We start from the raw sequence: 18,100 nt of genomic DNA on the forward strand, positions 1-18,100 counted from the left end.
TCTATACAGTTTAGGTTGCCAAACTTTTGGATCGATATTTGGGAGTAGGTTTTTCTGAGGTTAATGCTCTCTCTTGATCGACAATAAATAAAATTGCAGTTATACCCATAATATTAAAATATATTCTTCGGGGTTTACAATAAAAATTCTTGAAAGCTAAACGCGATGGATGATGAAAGTTACAGGGCTTAATAAATATACTCAATATACAAATTTAAAATCGTAATAATAATAGTAATAACTGGGGTAACAGTTGCAGCACTTAACCGTGAATTCGGCAATAATGACAATGTCGTTTTCAATGTCATAGGCTGCAGTCAGTGAGAAACTACATTAAAAATATAATTATAACTAAACATAAAACTGGGACCGAGACAAACTGTCTCTGAAAGTAATGAGAACTAGCGAACTCGTCAAATTTGTTAACATATTTTAATTACAATACCAGAACAAATAAGAATTTAGTTTGACATTTGCATATACCACAGAATTTTTACTGATTTTTATTACATTACTAGTGTTGTAAACGTACCTGTAGCCAAAACCAATCGACAAGTATACATATTAAATCTAATGTCATATACCATGTAATCTAAGACAGGTTTCACATCAAGTCAAAACGATTTTTGATTGTTTTTAAACGGAAAAAAGGAAGCTTTTTAAGTATATCCACACAGTTTTAGAACGTTACTATTAGTATCCTGTATATGTTTTAGAAGATGAACACATATATTAAGTTTACAATTGTTTTCTTAAATATCCGCTTACTGCACACAGCATGAATTGTGTCGTCCATTTTTGGCTTTTAGACGTGATTTTGGACGGTACTTCTCCAGGAACGCCAATTGCTTCGCATTTATTGCACCTCGCCTTTTCCTATAAGAAAAATCTCTATTACTAACACTAAAAATGCGTGATCTTTGATTCAATGTCAGGTTTTTAATTACTCAATTGAACTTGAAATGAAGTCTTGCTTCGTCACAATTATTGAATAAATAAGAAGAAGTAAATTGTTCCACCGCCGACCTACAAAGATCTAATTTCGAAGAATCCACGTTCCATTTCGCCATAAACTGCAAAATAATACGGCTCTTCTTTGCGCTACCGATGTAACCTGATAAAGCCCAATTACATATGTCAAGGTTTCTCCATTTCAAGTCCATTCAGCGAATTGCCATTAGAAATTCAGGTAAACGTTTCACGTGTCTCAATTAATCAATATCGGAGAAACCTATTGACACTGTAAAACTACTTTATTGTACTTTTTCAACTCACTCTCTAATAAGCTCAACCGCCTCTTCATATTTTAGACCAAGTTCAATGAGCGCAAGCGCTACCATCACAGGGGCACGTCCCAGACCAGCGACGCAATGAACAGCAACGCATCCATCCGGGTTCTCGTTGAACTGTTTTTTCAGTACCCTGAACCATTCTTCGACTATGTCATTCGGAGGGAAGGTACCATCATCATACATGAGGTCATAGACCTCTATGTTAACGCTCTTCAGTTCGTCCGTTTTGTAGGAGGGCTCACAGACACGAACCACCGCTGTTACGTTGTGTTTTTGGAGTTCCTAAAGATAAGAGGTTTTTTAAGCACATAGTTTGGGTTTTTGGTGTCTTTTTTAAAATCTCCTTCTATATGTTAGCTTGGTACGTGGCAATGAAATTTCGTGTATGAGCCTAGAAGATAAAAGTAGAGAGACGGCTTCTACGTGTCAGCTTGAATGAATTTTTAAAATAAAACATCGCGTACATTATTCGACTTTTGAGCAGATTTCACAAGCAGGAAAATATACGCAGTGTTTCATTTAAAAAAGTCTGTCAAGATAGTGTATAGCCAACATTTTCTCATAAGGTAACTTTCTGGTAACTTTCCATCTTTCAAATATTGAAGCTTTGGAAGGAAAGTTCCACGTCCTAATTTCCATCTTAGGTTTACTATTGAGTAAGCGTACTGATAAGACAGGATGATCTTGAGCTGTGCGGATAGTAAGAACTGATAAGAAAATTAATGATAAAGTTTTACGAACCCAAAATTTCAATTGCCAAATATGGACTATAAAACTGGGTAATGACGTAATGTGTAATCACTGAACGTAATGTCCAAGCGGATAATTAACTACAATTCCTGAAATGTACGCCAATCAGGGTTAATGGAAAATCGGTTTTAAAGCTCCAAATGGGTCGGTGCAATTTGCTGCTGAAAGCCTATGAACGAACGCATATTTTCTAGTAAAATTTTAATTAATAATTTATGGGAAAATGGGTTCAGGTATAGAACGCAGTTCACTCGAAAATAACACCTTCAAATTCAGACGTTTAAGGTAGAAACCTCATAAAACAATTAAAACGGACGTCATTTCCTTCCTCTTATAACAATAACGTTTCTAACAAAGGTTAGATTTGTCCTTTCTATTGTGTATTGCTTTAATTGTTCTAGAGAAATAATAAGTCGAAAAAACGTAGGAAATTTTTGCAATAGCAAGGATTTTGTACCAAGAAACTACACAATAAAGTATCAAAATATAGATGATATTAAAACCAAATTGAAGTAAATTACTACTCACTCATCCCTGAAAGCTGCTCCATCGTATCATATTAATCAGTTAAAACCACGCCTGCTAAATGCCTCTTAATCTCTAAGTAAAACATTTCCAAAGGTTTACCCATTAAAAATTCAGTCTGAAATCCCCATTATGAAAAGCCCAATCACTCTATTTCAACCACATTATCTTTATGACATTCAACAAATGTCCTTGCTAGAAATACTTGAAATAAACGAGAAAATGGCAACGCCGCGCTTAGAACTTGTTTCTTGTCTGTAAAGATAAATGTAGGAATTTGACAGATACACGTGGCTACTTGAGTGAGCAATATTGACAGATTGTGCTAGAAATAATGTTTTAATGATTTTTGGTAATTCTTAATAAGTAGAAAATTTAATATTGAGATTTCTAGAAATGCTTTTCAGGGGGTTTATTGAGCTTCTTGAACTGAACGTTCTTGGGTTCTTGACATGTGAGAGGAAATTTTCAAGAATCTAATACTGTCTGCTATTTTAAGGGATGTTTCCGTACTAACGAATTTTAGCTTTCCAAAGAATCGCATATCGAGGGGTTTGTTTGAATTCGAGAGAGATTATTTTATTGTTTGGCTAAAAAAAAAAGGAAGCATTAATATCTTGCCCCTTGTCACAAAGGATCATAGGCTTATAAATAAATCAGTTTGGAAGGGAAAAAGTACATATATATATATATATATGTATATATGTATATATATAGAGAGAGAGACTTTGAAACATTCAATCATAATAATAGAGGGCTATTATATACACCCACAGACATGATTGATCCAATTTTGCGTTGGTATAAAAATATCGCAAAATGTTCCTGATAACAATGGAACTTTGTAAAGACATATTTTAAGGGTTATATATCAAATAGCGTAATCTAGCACATTGACGCATGTACTAAATGACTCATTAAATTTGTGTAATGAAAAGCTTACGCAGGTGGTTTTCCCTTAGTAAGGTTGATTGAAACGTGTTCTTCTAAAGTGCTTTATGAAAATTAATAAGCGAAAAGTTAACCAAAATGAGACTAATAAAATTTCTTTTAAATTTAGGGCGAGGTAAAAGCCTCGTCAATTTTGGGAGTTCTCCTTTCGTGATCCGTGATGGCCTACTTTAGATTGAAAAATACACCCGCTGTAGCATATCTAACGATAAAGGTTCCACGTAGCGACGTCCAAATTACGAATATATATATACCTTTTCCAAGGACCTACTAACCTATATTTGCCTGCCATAAAGGGTAACTGAAATAGCGACATGAAGATTATCTTTGCAATTATGTAGCGTTATTGATTTTTAATGGGTTGAAATATGAAGCCAAATTGTAATATATTTGTTAACCGCAAAACAGTCATGTTACATTTTAGATCACTGGATGTAAACCCAAGTTCGTTGGCATCCAAATTTTTAATCAAAATGTCTTGTTTTTCCAAAGTTACAATTTCACAAAACCAATTGCAAATGGTAGTGTGTACTCAACCCTTTGGAATACATTTTGAAACAAAGAAATGATGACAATACACCAGGAAATTACATAGAGGTTTAGATAACCAAATGAAAACTAAGAGCAATGTATAACTTAATTTCATTTATCATTCCGACCAAAAGTGACAAGTTTCTAAAACAATTATTAAAGACAACGTCATTTCCATTAACGTTCCATTATTCAGTTTTATTAAATTATCGCGTGGATTGTCTATTCTCCCTTAACAATTGCAGGCGAACGAACTAGTTTTTGGGGGGTTATTTTAGGAACCCGGGATGTTTCAAGGATTATATATGCTTAGTTGTGTCATATTATTGCCCAATGTTATATACTAATTTAATAGGACTAAATCACTCTGGTCAAGAAACTATGGGAGATCCTACATGCTCACTTATACCTTTTCCTTGGGATTTAGGAAGTAGGATTTCTTTGTCTCTTTTATATTCTAGAAATTGATAACCATCATTACGACGAACACGTCATTAGCTATAGAATCCACGATATGCTTGAAACGTCAGTTAACACAGTTACAAAAAATATCTCTCCTCCACCTATCTATTCTGGGTGTTTCTGGACGTTGTTCCTTAAATTTTTGAACAATTTTTAGAATTCAAATTTAATTTTGCATTTTATTTACAAAAAACTACAAAAATTTCGCTATTTTATACCTCTACAATTTTAATTCACCGAACTTATTTAGGCTCTTTATTAATGACATTGCATGTTCTCCAGATTTAGGAAATTACAATACACACAACGCCACTCCTGAAACCAGCATGTCAACCTTTTCATCGCAATTTCGGCCACCAAAGCGTTCTACAATCATCTATCGCCCGTTTAACAAATTAGGAAAAGATTTCTCTCTTAAATAGCCACCTACTGTTGTTGTCACTATTGATATATTGGTTCTCAAGTTAACATAAGAAGACAAAAAATTTAGGGACCGCACTAAATGTTATACCACTGTCAATTTTGGCAAATGGAAATTCATATCTCCGATCATTTTCAAATTCCCTGTACTTAGCCACAAAAGTATCCCATCTTGTATAGGGAATATTTCCTTACTTTGACTGTTAAAATGCTCATTTGCCATCACTGCGACAATATCATCAAAATCATTCAACGCCCCCTACTCTGTATCATATAGTCGTCTTTGTTTAAACTCTTACAAAGTGAAATAGAAGCTATGGATACAGTTGACACCTACGTTACATCACCCTTTTTCATTTCAGAGCGTGCACAAAAACAACATAGTTATATGCTCCGCAAAAGCTAACATTTGCTGTGAGTCATAGGTATAAAAACAGTGGCAGGAACAGAGAAATTCCACAGACATAACTAAGAGGTTTTTTATTTTTATGTTTTCTGAAGTGTCTTTTTTAATTATCTGGTTCTGCTAAACTCAAGTGTAAATAACAAAGGAAATTTCACGGAGGGAATGTTTTGAATTGTTGAAATTAAAATAAATATTTCCTAGGTAAAAATTAATGGACCTTACCTGAATGTAAAGTACGATGTTGTAGTCCGAAGGCCTATCCGTGATCAAAAACCTGAAGTTCTTATACTCGATTTCTGCTGGTGCAGGTCGGATATCCTTCTGCCTCATGACGCCGGTTGTCATTCCCTTTCGTTTAATAATTTAGTCACTAAATTTATTGATTTGTTATTACTAATAAAATTATTGGCTTAGATTCGAAGGTCTCGTCGATTAGAAAAATCAGTCTCTCGAAAGCAATTAAGTAAACTTGAAGTATTAGGTAACTAGCTTCAGGTAGTTATTCACACTAGTTTGATATGCTTCAGCAATATAAAAATAAGTCAAACAGCTAGAGTAAGCCCATATTATTGGTAGTGAGAAGACCAAAATGAACTTCGTTTAGATGCACAGCTTATTTGGCTTTCTGATGAGGTAAATCCAATAAACTATGGCAACGTTTGCAAAATGACTAAGTTCAGTAACTATACGATTTTGCCCTCGTGATTTGTTTATTTGTGTTGAGCCTGGCAATATTCTGCGCTGTCCAACTGGAACTCCATGTATGCCAGAACAGGTTCACCAAAATACTGAAACAAAATCAGGAATTAAGAATATTATATTGCTATTAAAATGTTTTAAAAAAATAGGAATATTAAATTGCCATTAAATATTAAATACCCTTCAATTTGGTCATTGAATAATAAATAAAATGCGAAATCAAATTCAATGGTCAATTGTAATCTGAGGGCCAACATGAGCTTTGAAGCTGCACGTAGTTGGATTTTTAAGTAATTTTTGAGTGTTTTCAGCGTGCGTAAATGTGGCCAGATATTAAATTTACTTAAAACAAGCTCCGGAGTAGTCATATTTTGCCTGTACATGTATATAACAGGCACTGACGTCAATCATTGTTTGACGCGTACCAGCTTATTACTTTAAACAATCACTTGTTGCAATTATAAGCGGTATACCTTGAAAACAGATTTGTATTTAAGGAATATTTATAACTTTAATCAAAATCTTGAGGTTGGATTTATTCGTAAAATAGTGTCGTTAAACACCGTAAATCAATTCAATCAACAAGAATTACTTTCGAATCTTGTTCTCAATACAAAAAGGTTAAAATAATGTTGGCTCCGTTTGGCTAACACACTAGCAAAATGCATTAACCTTCATAAACAACTCCATGAAATAAACTTTAATGATTTTATCATTTTGGCGAACTAAATTTGTCACGTTTCGAATATAGAACGCCTGGTTATTTTATATAACTTCTAATTTTGAAAAAGCTTTTAGCATTGTAGCTGATTTTGTACGCTCAACAAAGCAATCGACAAATTTTTGGTTACGTTAATCGTTTAACATAGCATCAAAGGAAGAAGATGTAAGTCAACATGCAGACTTCTTAGACACAACAAATAGTGCTCATAAGTTACCGATACTAGTGATTATTCGATATCATGTGAATGTGGGAAAATCATTTATGGGAATGTTTATTGTATGTTTTCAGACACATGTTGTTTTGTTTTGTCTAATATTTGTTTTATAGGAGGCGGAAGCCTTATTGAACACAAGACAATTATCACAACTGTTTTTGGCTTAGTATAAATAAACAATGTTATTTATATTAAGCCAAAATTTCCTTTGGATGTTGAATGAAGAAAAATGCCTTGTAAAGAAACTAAAATCGATGAAAGAGCCAAGGAAGACAAATTGTTTACTGTGTTAATTTTTTAGAAAGTTACTTATCTCTCTCCATAGTTGTTAAATATTACAAACTATCTATTATATTTATTTTACCTCTGCGCAAACTTCGAATTCTCTAAATTATTTCTTCTATTAAAACATGCTTCCGAGACGCCATGTTGGTTTTACTATAAGTAAATGCAAATTTATACAACACACTGCAAAGTGTGGGATTGCCTTTTCTAAGCAATTTTCCAAACTTATTTCTCCCATTTCAATTTTTTATTGTTGTATGGTTTTACTTGAAAATTGTGCTCGATATACCTCTGCATTTACTGAATTACAATACGTGTTTTTCAAATTACAGAGAATCCTTATAGTATCGCCATATTTTTAGATCCTGAATTTCAAAAATGGTTTCTTCCATTTTTAAATTTTCCGTACAAGTTTTTCAATTTAAAACTAAATACTGTGCGCCAGTGCTTTTAATATGTCTATAGGATAATTTTCCAAATTGTAGACAATCTTTACAACATCAACATATGCCAAATATGCACTTAAATGTTCTATTCCTTGCTCGAAAATTATATTCTCTACCACCCTGGTTTTACTGGATTAAATGGCATTTTTTTTAAGGATCCCAATTTATTTTTTGTTGGGTATTGTGTCGTCCTTTTCCGGTAGCATCCTTTAAAAATTATTGGCGCAACATAGCCTCTTAAAAACTTTGATTTGAATTTTTTGGCTGGTTTTTAGTAATAGAACCCCTTTTCGCTCCACAAGGATCTCCTCCCCCTCCGCAAAATTACTTTTTATGAAGTAGGACCACCTATCTCATTCCATAGTCGAAACTTTCCTTTGAAGGAGAAAAGCTCCGAAAACCATGTATTAAAGACACGTATACCTATTTCACATTGTCAGGGAGTGGTATTCTCTCCCTCAACGCAATATTTGCAGAGAGGGCATTATTCCCAGGAGATGCATATGCCTCTTTAGTCTTCAATGATTTGTGAAGACTCGCACTAGGTGCCTTCTGAGGACTCCACGCATGATGCCTATGATGTGTCTGGCTCGGGCCAAAAACCTTTGGTTTGTCTACATTACGCTGACCATATCCAATTCGTTTTTGCTCTTTTCTGTTCATTTTCTTCCATAACCCGAACTAACCTGAACTAACCCCTAGACATGGTTCAAGTCTGTTGAAGCGTAATTGGGAACACCGCCTGATCAACTTATCAATCCCCCTTCATTTCCCCCGACATCCCTGCGACACGAGATTCCGGGGACAGATCCGTGGGGGATTCTCGTTGATTACCGCAATGAAAAGCCAATGTAAAATATGGTGTTTGGGGGTCTACCACGGTAACTAACAGAAGTTTCCCGTACAGTGTAGGATGTTTGGAACCTATGTTCATCTTCATTCTGCTATAAAGAATTAATTTTCTCTTGTCTAAATTGATAGACAGCCAAAACTGGGTACACCATACTTCTATTGCCCTACAACCAATTTTAATTGTCTTAGGCGCTGCCAATGAACCATCAGGAGGCACTACGGTTACTGTTAGCTTTTGCTGAATTTTGTGTTCTGTACGTCCCGGTTTTTACTGGATTAAAATGCATGTTTTTCAAATTATACAGACCTTTTATAGTCAGTGACGGATCTAGGTCGTATCTAAGTGTGCCTCGTTGCAACGCAAACGCTTTGTTCTCACTTCACCTCTTAAACTATTCAAGAATATCGCTCTTAGAAGTCGAAATTTGAAGTTGGGTAGTGCTATTTCCCAAAAATATCCATCTTAAATTTGAAGTTTTCATATCATCTTTTAATTTTCCAGGCACACCCTTATTTAACCATTTCGGTGATTTTTTAAAGTTTTTATAGCTAATATTGAAGGCTTCTTTAAATCGAAATTTATAGCCGAAATGTATTTCCAGAAAGAATTTTGAAGTTTGAGGTACTTTAAAGTTATATAAAAGTTCCAGGCATAGCAGCACTTCGACAAACGCTATTTAAAGGCGTATCCATTTTGTTAGCATTTATAGACTAAATTTTTAGTTGGAGACTATATAAGAAGTTAAGAAAAAATCCGAATATTCGGACACCTCAAGAGAAATTTAATCACGTACAATTTTTTAATATTTCTTAAGTCTTATATTAAAAATATTTGTACATAAAATGTTCCTACGCTCAGATACTTGGTATCAAAATAAAATATCAAGTTGTAACCGATGAACTTAATTTGGACATAGATATCTAATGAAGGCTCGTAACTGTGACACCCTGAAATACACAAAACGGATAGTGTCTCGAATTATGTCAGTAGTTGCACCTAATTGTGGCATTAACAATTAAGTGGACGTAGTGAAAAAGTGATAGTGAGAACTTAAACGTGTCCTAAAAAGTTCACAGTACATGCAAATAACATTGTGCTTTTTTAAATGAACCGTTCGTTAGACTTTTTTGCGGAAGTATGACATGCGCTTTTCGATTGTTCATTTTGCACAACTAAATTAAGTACTCATAAACTATGCATTCATAAGAATAGTAGAAGGTTTTTAACAAAAATAATATACCTAAGTAGGAAGTACCGTTAACGCTCTTGATAAGAATGGTAAAGGGGGTAAGATAAAGATCGGTAAAGGGGGTGAGGGCAGAAAAATCAATAATTTATCCTTTCTGGAAAATGCCAAAGATTTGCCCTCTATATTAAATATTTCTCAAGGCTCAACATACAAACATTTCAGTTACAACTGGAAGGAACAAAAATTCGTAAGTATTTTTTACATTCGTTAATATATTATACATATAGATCCTTAATAAAATAAACAAAGCCTAGAGAAAACACTCATACATGTATCCGTCCAATCGAAACATACATTCCTATGCGGAAGTTCATTGTCAATACCTGAAAACATTTTTATAGTTGTTCACAGGGGAATTCGAACAGTACCATTGAAACAATGATAATAAAACAATGGTTGAAAAATTACTTGGACGTAGCACAAACACATTAAATATTTAAAAAAACGAAGCGGCCCAGATCGAGACCCAGCGATGAGTGGGGTATACCTAATTTCTGCATTGAATAGCATGTTTATGTTCTTTTTTTTATTCTGTTGATGTTTGTTACCGGTATCAAAACGATCTAATGACATGCGGTTTTCCCCGTCTTAACCAGATTATATACTCTGCAGGCATAACGGTGCTGTTTTATCCCTGTCCCCATGTATTATTTAGTAATTCTTACATATGTATATAAGACTTGTCACAGCCCTCCCAAGGGCTTTTTTCTAAATCAAATTTGAGAGTGCATTTTTCGACATCCTGTTTTACACTTTAGAGAGAATTTAGTTCATTGGTTTCAGATTACATACGTATTAGGTACATGCAATGTAAGTGTAGGTAAGAAAAGGCATAAGTGTTAATTTTTTTTTATTTTAACGCTCTGTATATGTTGTTACATTTTCGTATTCGTACATAAATTTTTTTAGGAATATTTGATGTAGAGCACCCCATTTCGAAATCTATTGTTTTGCAAATAGTCACGTTTGGAATATGAGAGTTTTGCACTTTCAGGGCCACAATTTCCAAACCGTTTCAATTAGATCAAAGTGATTTTTATCTTAACTTTTCCAGATAAATTCAAAAAGCGTAATTAGGTTCGCTTTAAAAAAAATAAAAGAAATAAGAAAGAACGTAAAAACCGCTTTAACCTAAATCAAATCGTTTGGAAATTAAAGGCCTGAGTAGGGCAAAAACAGTTACACTTCAAAAGTGAATATTTCTTGATATTTTGAGTAGAGTACTACATGAAATATTCTAGAACTCCACGATAAAATTAAAAATGTAATAACATTCAGGGTGTTTCGTTTAAAAAAATAAGTTAATTACATTATGTCGTTTGTGTCTCTCTGAGGCAATTTCATTAAATTACGTCACGTTACCAATTCTAGAAACAGTCGATAGACTCTACTAATTTTAATATACTGATTTTCTGTTCAGACTATCGCATAATTCCATAAATTGTATCACATAATTTAAAAACATATTTACTTTAGCGGAATACTTCTTTAATAAGAGAATATTTAATAAAATATAATAAAAATTTTTTTTAGTGTATTAACATTCGGAACCAGGAACAATGTTCAATTATTGAATATGCTTATATGCTATAATTATGTGGTTGAAGTATGAAGGATACAGGACCTTCATCGACTAATTCAATATGATTGGTACTTAATAAAATACTATTAAAATGTTGTTTCATGTGTTTTCATTTGCTTTGCTTGATATTTTTTTGTTGTTTAATTAAATTTTAATCTATTACATGCCCGAGTTTCAGTTAAAAAATACCGGATTTCACACGAATTTCGTCATCTCCTACCAAATAATAATGTATTTTACTGATTAATTAGCACCAATTAAAACACATCACAACCCAAAAACCACAACGAAAACGTACTTACTTTAGAGTATCACAGTATTTCTAGAACCAAAAAAAAATCACGTGAATTGTTTTTTTTTAATTGAAGACGCACTTGGTAAACTGCGAAGTGTTGTTGCCAAATTTCGTTCTATTTCGGTTTACTGAATGATGGGAAAATAGTTTGTTTGAGTCGAAGGGAGGTGAAAATAAAAATATATTTTTGATGTTCACATGATGTTTTGTTGTGGCAATCAAATTCTAACCATGAGAGGGGCCTATTTCGAGGTACATATCAACATTGTAGTTTTCCCGTTACTAATTTGTTGTACCCTGACATACAGCTTATATATAAATGCTTCTGTCTCAACAATAAACCCACAAGTTGTGCCAATCAGAATTAATTAAAGTTTAATTAGTTTGAAATTGAAATCATCCATAAGCTGCAGCGTAAAATGATTTAGACGCGTTTATTAAAAGTATTTGTCGATAAACTTATGTCGTTGTAAACCACTAGATGAAAATACGTAGATTCTGAGTAATTTTTACCAGTTTACGTTGCAGAATGTAAATTTCAGAGAAAACAGAAAACAAACATGAAAATAGGTCTTCCATGTGGGGATTTTCTGGCATAATTTCGAAAATAAACACCCACATTGAGACAACAACCCAATAGAAAAATCCCCCCTAAAACCTACCATTTGATGTCTCTCTCATATGGATAAGTGTAATTTAAGGAGCACTTCACTTACATCACATTTTTCGCACACAGCTGATAAGCGTGTTAATAAAACGAAATCCGTGCATGTATGTTAAATAAATGGAATTATCTCCACTGTGAGAATAACAGCTACACTTTCAACAGCCTGAGTTCACTATTCAACTGACTAGAGAGCTGACGAAATACGAGTAGAGTACTACAATTCCGACTAGGTCCAGAGGTAATCAAGGTCTGAGCGTGACAAAATTCAAAAAGACTTAATGGTTTAAGGGTACTCTTCTAAAGTGGGGTGAATATTTTACTCAAGGATACGTGACACTCAACAGATACACTGACCGATGCGATCAAGGCTAATATTAACATTCCCCGATTACTCACTATAATAATACTTGAATTTCTTGGAAACGATAAGATAACACCAAACAGTTTGGTTTGTAAGTAATTTGTAGCATAAATCGACTGTAGAGTTCTGGCTTGAATACTACAGAAAATCAAGCCATTGCTGGACCCCACAGTTCAAATATGTGCTCTTTAATCAACTTATTTTTAATTTATTTAAACATAATACATCTAAATTTAGCCCACCTGTCTAGTTGTTTTAACTGCACTAAACAAATATTTTGCTTTTAAAGTTATCGTCTTCCAAAATAACTGCTGCTTGGTAGTGATAATACAGACTCTGAAATTATCGGAAACTGTGAATTTATTTTCGCTATCCAGGGAAGTATTTCTGGGAATTACTACCAACCAGCCTCCACACCTCAAACAATTATATGTTATCCATACGAACATGAAAATACTTGAACCAAGTTAAAAAATAAATATTTGATATAGATTACATTATAAAAAATTAATGTCGATGCAGATACTACCTTCGTGAGCAAATTCACGCTGGATACAACTTAAACTTGTCGAAATTATGGCTGTTCCAAGAAAACTTAATCTGCTTTCAATAATTTTAATCCTTTAACAATGGATGTTTACATAACGCCGTAAAAAATAATGTTTTGTAGTCTTTAATAAACGGATCAAGTTGCGATAAATGTGCCTTTAGCACATGCTTAGCTCAGTTTTATCAGGAGGATAGCGGCGCCGTGAATGAAGGTTTTGTTATTACCGTGTATCTGAGAGATAAATCAAGAATGAGAAAAAATCAAATTTATACATTGAAATCGTAAATTGTTGTCAAATGTGGATTTCCCAAGACGTTATCATGGAAAAATTAGTAATGCACAAATTTGAAGAAGTAAAAATGCGGTTTTAATTGTATTGTACTATTTCTTTACCTGAAATTTTACAATTGCAAACGACTACGTCCTTGTATTAAATTGCTACGTGACACATTTGACAAACCAAAAATTGAAGTTTTTACCTGCTTATCTTTCTACCTGGCAAGTTTGCCAGCACAATAATGAACTAAACCATACTAAACATTTAGAAAATACCATCCGTATAATTCAGATTTTAGGTAGTTATTTAAAGCTTCAATCAATTGTGTCTGTCTTTAATAAATTTTAACTGGTAACTTGCAGCCCCTGGAAAGAGATGAGTAAATGTATTTCTGGTAGAATACCACGTTTTTCTCATTTTGTTTTATTGAATAATACATGTAAATTATTCAATTCAGAAAGTTGCACAAGGTTACAAATATTTGCTTTACTGATAGATATAACATTAACTATGTACGTAAATAAATAAAAACATGAAATTACTGATATTGTTGGGTAACTCGGAATCTAGAGAATATTTTGTGCCAACGTAACTCTAAATTCAGCGATAATTAGGCAAATTCGAACTCGTCCAAGATTTGAGGGCAGAAAACTCAGAGGGTAGGGTAGTTAATATATGTATTTTTTAGAAAATTATGTGGAAATACACACTGATTAAATTTATAGGAAAATTAATCGGAAAAAAGGTAAAAATTATATGGCATTTGAGTGCATAAATTAACGAATGTATTCTCAACAAAATGTGCAAAAACATAAATCAAATTCCTAAACTAACTACGAAAAAATGCAATTTGTCCGAGATTTTAGGGCGAAAAAACAAAATATACTAAATATATTTAAAAAAATTAAATGTCTATATTCCTGGACAAATCTATTTAAAATTAATTTTGCTTGGGACTTAAGAGCGTAAGTTATTCTCCATAAAACTTTGCAAAAATGTATATCCAAATTCCTAAGTAAATGATTAAAAGTTAAATTTGCCGTGTCGTGTTATATTTAGAGTCTAACATGCTGAATATATTTTCGAGAAAATTTTCCAAATTTGGAAATCGGTAAATTTGTTAGGAACTTGAGACCCTGAAATAATGAATGTATGCTCGAGAAAATTTTACAGAAACCAATGCGAAAAAGTTAATTTTGTCCAGGATTTAAAACTATAAAAGGTACCACAAAAGATCTCCATTCTCAGCAGATATTTGCAAGAATAAGTTGAAAATGACTGGCATAAACAGTGAAATCGTTACGTTGTTTGTTGTGGATTTGAGGACATAAAACAATTTCAGTACTCCTGTTTTGATTTTCGCTCAAATCTTGAGCCTATTTTGAAAGTTTAAAGACATATACCTAATAAATCGTGAAATAGTCAAAGTTGGGAGCTAAAACGCACAAAATGGGAAAACATTTCCACACAAATCACAAAAATGTTCGATTTATCTGACGTTTAAAGCGTGATACGGTGAAAGGGCGTATATTCTCGAAAAAAATGTTCAAAAGTGTGACGATATAGCTGGGATAATTACAAAGTGAAATTTTTGTAATTATTCCAGCTATATTTGTACAGACCTGAACATTTTAACACACACCGAATACAAAGAACCGAACGTCAATTAAAATACTAACTTGAATTGGGTAACAAACCTGTAAAATTTGCAAAGCTGTTTGCAAACGTGTATCTCGCCTTATCCGCATTAATGTTTGGAACGGCGTTCGGTTCGTTCTGTCGTTCATTGTGAGGCCAAATGTTCAGGTCTGTACTGTGTTCCTGAACATTTGGCTGCACAACAAATCGAACGACGAACAAAACAGTAATTTGGACTGGGGAAGATACACGTTCGCAAATTTTCAGAATTACTTTCCCCTTTCAAATTAGTGTTTTATTCGTCTTTAGCTGTTCGCAAACGTATATATCGCCACGTCCAAATTAGCGTCTTGTTTGGCGTTCGATTCGGTGGGCGGTCAAATGTTCAGATCTGCATTAAATTTATGGATTTGTTGCTGCTTTGTCAAAATTAGTTTTTTTATTTGAGATCCGGTTCGTTATACTCGTCATTGTGCGATGAAATGGTCTTTTGCGACTTGAAACCTTCAAATGCAAAAAATACGGCAACAATATTCTCCAGGGAAATTTTGTATAATAAAATTGTTAGATTAATTCGTGAAACGTTAGTTATGCCCGAGATTTGACATAGTTAATAAAATTCAGAAAAATCCAATATCTCCGGACAAATTGCGAAAACGTTAATGTGGACGGGATTTGGGATCATGAAAAGTAGAAAACAAGACGCCTATATGTATGTTCGTGCTAAATTTGCCAAAATAGATCTTTAAAAAAACGTGAATTTTTAGTTAGGATTTTATAGAGTGAACACATGGAAAACGGGGGGGAAACTCCCAAGCAAAATTGACAAAATTTTATCTAATAAAATTTCGACAAAGGATTAAATCAAAGAGAAAGGCACAACGGCTCTACAATAACTTGGTACCTACTGAAAATAAAAAGCCCTTTTATAACCAGCAGGGGCTGAGTAATGATAAATGGGCTGAGAATAAAGGAAACTACTTATTTTTCAGTTTTTGATAAATCCCACTTGGACACGTAAAAAAGGGATTATCGTACATGCAATAACTTGGTACCTATCAGAAATTAAAAAAACTTTTTTACTAGTAGGGCTGAATAGTAATGAATGGGCTAAAAAGAAAGAAACCTGCTTATTTGTCTGTTTGTGATAAATCCCACGTTGGCACGTAAAAAAAAAGGATTACTACACATGTCTCTAGTTAAAGCAATTCAGAGAAATAGGGACCAGGGGCTTGACCCTATGACAGCGCAAAACTAATTAATATTGAGATATTTATAACTCCCAACATCATGCAATTAACAATGATGAAAATCATGCATTTTAACGAATTCTTTCAATATACAGAAGTGTATCTTGTGAGATACTTAATTAAGCTTCAAAGGATTATAAAACCAAAATGTGAACTTTCTAAAATAGAAAGGAAAAATGAACTGTCTGCTGGGATAAATGAGCGTTCTAATTATACTGTACCACTTACCGCTATAGCCATACACATTGAAAATAGGATTTTCTAAAGTACCACCGCACGTGGAGAAATATCACAAAATACCAAAAACACAGCGGACGTCAGGCCCTAAAGAGGACGATTTTACTTTTGCACGCAGGATGGGCCTTCGCTTGAATCGCTTCAAGATGGTTCTTGGGCAAATTTGTAACTGACGTCAGGAGTAGGCTCCTCCCCCTCACTCTCTTTATAGTGACGATGCTATGTCTCTGACGTCATAAAATAATATGCATCTTTCATCCATTCTAATCCTTAATAAATTGTACTATAATATTCCAAAAATTGTACTAAACTCATATATCTAAGATTTGTAACTTTTTTTTAAATTGGACAGTAATTTTCTTTAATAAGTGCTTTTCATTAAATCTAGGAACAATTCTTTTAGAACCAACACATAGTTGTGCTAATCATGAGAGAGAGCTGGAGATGTACAAAATTCTGTACATCTCTGAAGGCCAATACAGCCATTGTTGAATAGTAGAAGAGCAATCCTCTGTCTTTTTCTAGCTACTTATCGACCGAGGTCACGAGGTACGCCCACTTGTAGGCAACCCACAATACGCTCACGTTCTCAATCCTTGTGCCACCCTTCGCTATGCTTCCCCGTGCGTCTTGAGGGTAGATAAAACCAGACTTGTGTGTCGTGGGCTAGTTAGTGTATTTTCCAAGAAAAGCTCGTTAATTGAAAATGAACTGACAAGCCAATCTTATTTGAAGAGGGCTGCGTTCGCCCATGTGTTGGCTTTCAATGACTATTAATACATGACGCACTACTTTAATTAAAATTAGGCCTAATTGTATGTTTCATGGAATTAATTGGGCTTTAATTAATTTATAAATTCTTATACTTATGAACATACCATAAGGGTTCGTTTCAGAACTTTTCATCCTAAATTTATAGCAATATGAGATAATAAATACGTCAATTCGTCATTTATAATTGCAGAAGGTAGTTTCAAAGTGATTTTTGTCGACTTGTAGGTTTGAAAAGGTTTTTCCAGGATGTAACAAAATTTAGGTTTCTTGGATTACTATTTTAAAGTTTCCATATTTCTAGAATTTTCAAAATTTTTCTAAAACGGAATGATAGTATTTTAGATAATTCTAATCTGGATATCTAGAAATACGTAAATATGTATAATCTAGGTAATTTAGATAAATTCAATCTCTTTAGATAATTTTCTCTGAGCTTTAATTTAGATCTTAAAATCTAAAATATTCAATAAAGAGGTTAGATTTCTTTGGATCATCTTATCAAACAATTTTTCAACAATTTTAGAAACTTTTTTTAAAGAGAATGCGAGTTAAAAAGTTTTTTCTTCAAGGCAAAGCGAAAAATTCGGAAACACCAAAATTTTTTTTTACGAGGAACAAATGAAAAAAGTCATTTTGGAGCTTTTACTTTAAAGGCTTAAGCA

At 33.4% G+C, this 18,100-nt stretch overlaps 1 protein-coding gene across 3 annotated transcripts; it reads right to left on the reverse strand.

The window, feature by feature from the left end:
- Positions 1-99: 99 nt before the first annotated feature.
- PRL-1 (PRL-1 phosphatase) lies at positions 100-16,830 on the reverse strand. Of its 3 annotated transcripts, none has more exons than XM_066391511.1 (4): positions 16,656-16,830; positions 5,560-6,125; positions 1,276-1,574; positions 100-876 (listed from the first exon to the last, which is right to left on the reverse strand). In XM_066391511.1, the coding sequence occupies exons 2-4, from the start codon at positions 5,680-5,682 to the stop codon at positions 765-767; spliced, it is 534 nt and encodes a 177-aa protein (XP_066247608.1). In that variant the 5' UTR covers positions 5,683-6,125; positions 16,656-16,830; the 3' UTR covers positions 100-764. The 3 variants fall into 3 exon arrangements, with proteins under 3 accessions (XP_066247608.1, XP_066247610.1, XP_066247609.1); XM_066391513.1 differs by lacking the exon at positions 16,656-16,830 and adding an exon at positions 15,162-15,282; XM_066391512.1 differs by lacking the exon at positions 16,656-16,830 and adding an exon at positions 12,347-12,539.
- Positions 16,831-18,100: the final 1,270 nt, after the last annotated feature.

The sequence above is a fragment of the Euwallacea similis genome, chromosome 6 (assembly GCF_039881205.1).
Source record: "Euwallacea similis isolate ESF13 chromosome 6, ESF131.1, whole genome shotgun sequence".
NCBI classification, from domain to species: Eukaryota; Metazoa; Arthropoda; class Insecta; order Coleoptera; family Curculionidae; genus Euwallacea; species Euwallacea similis.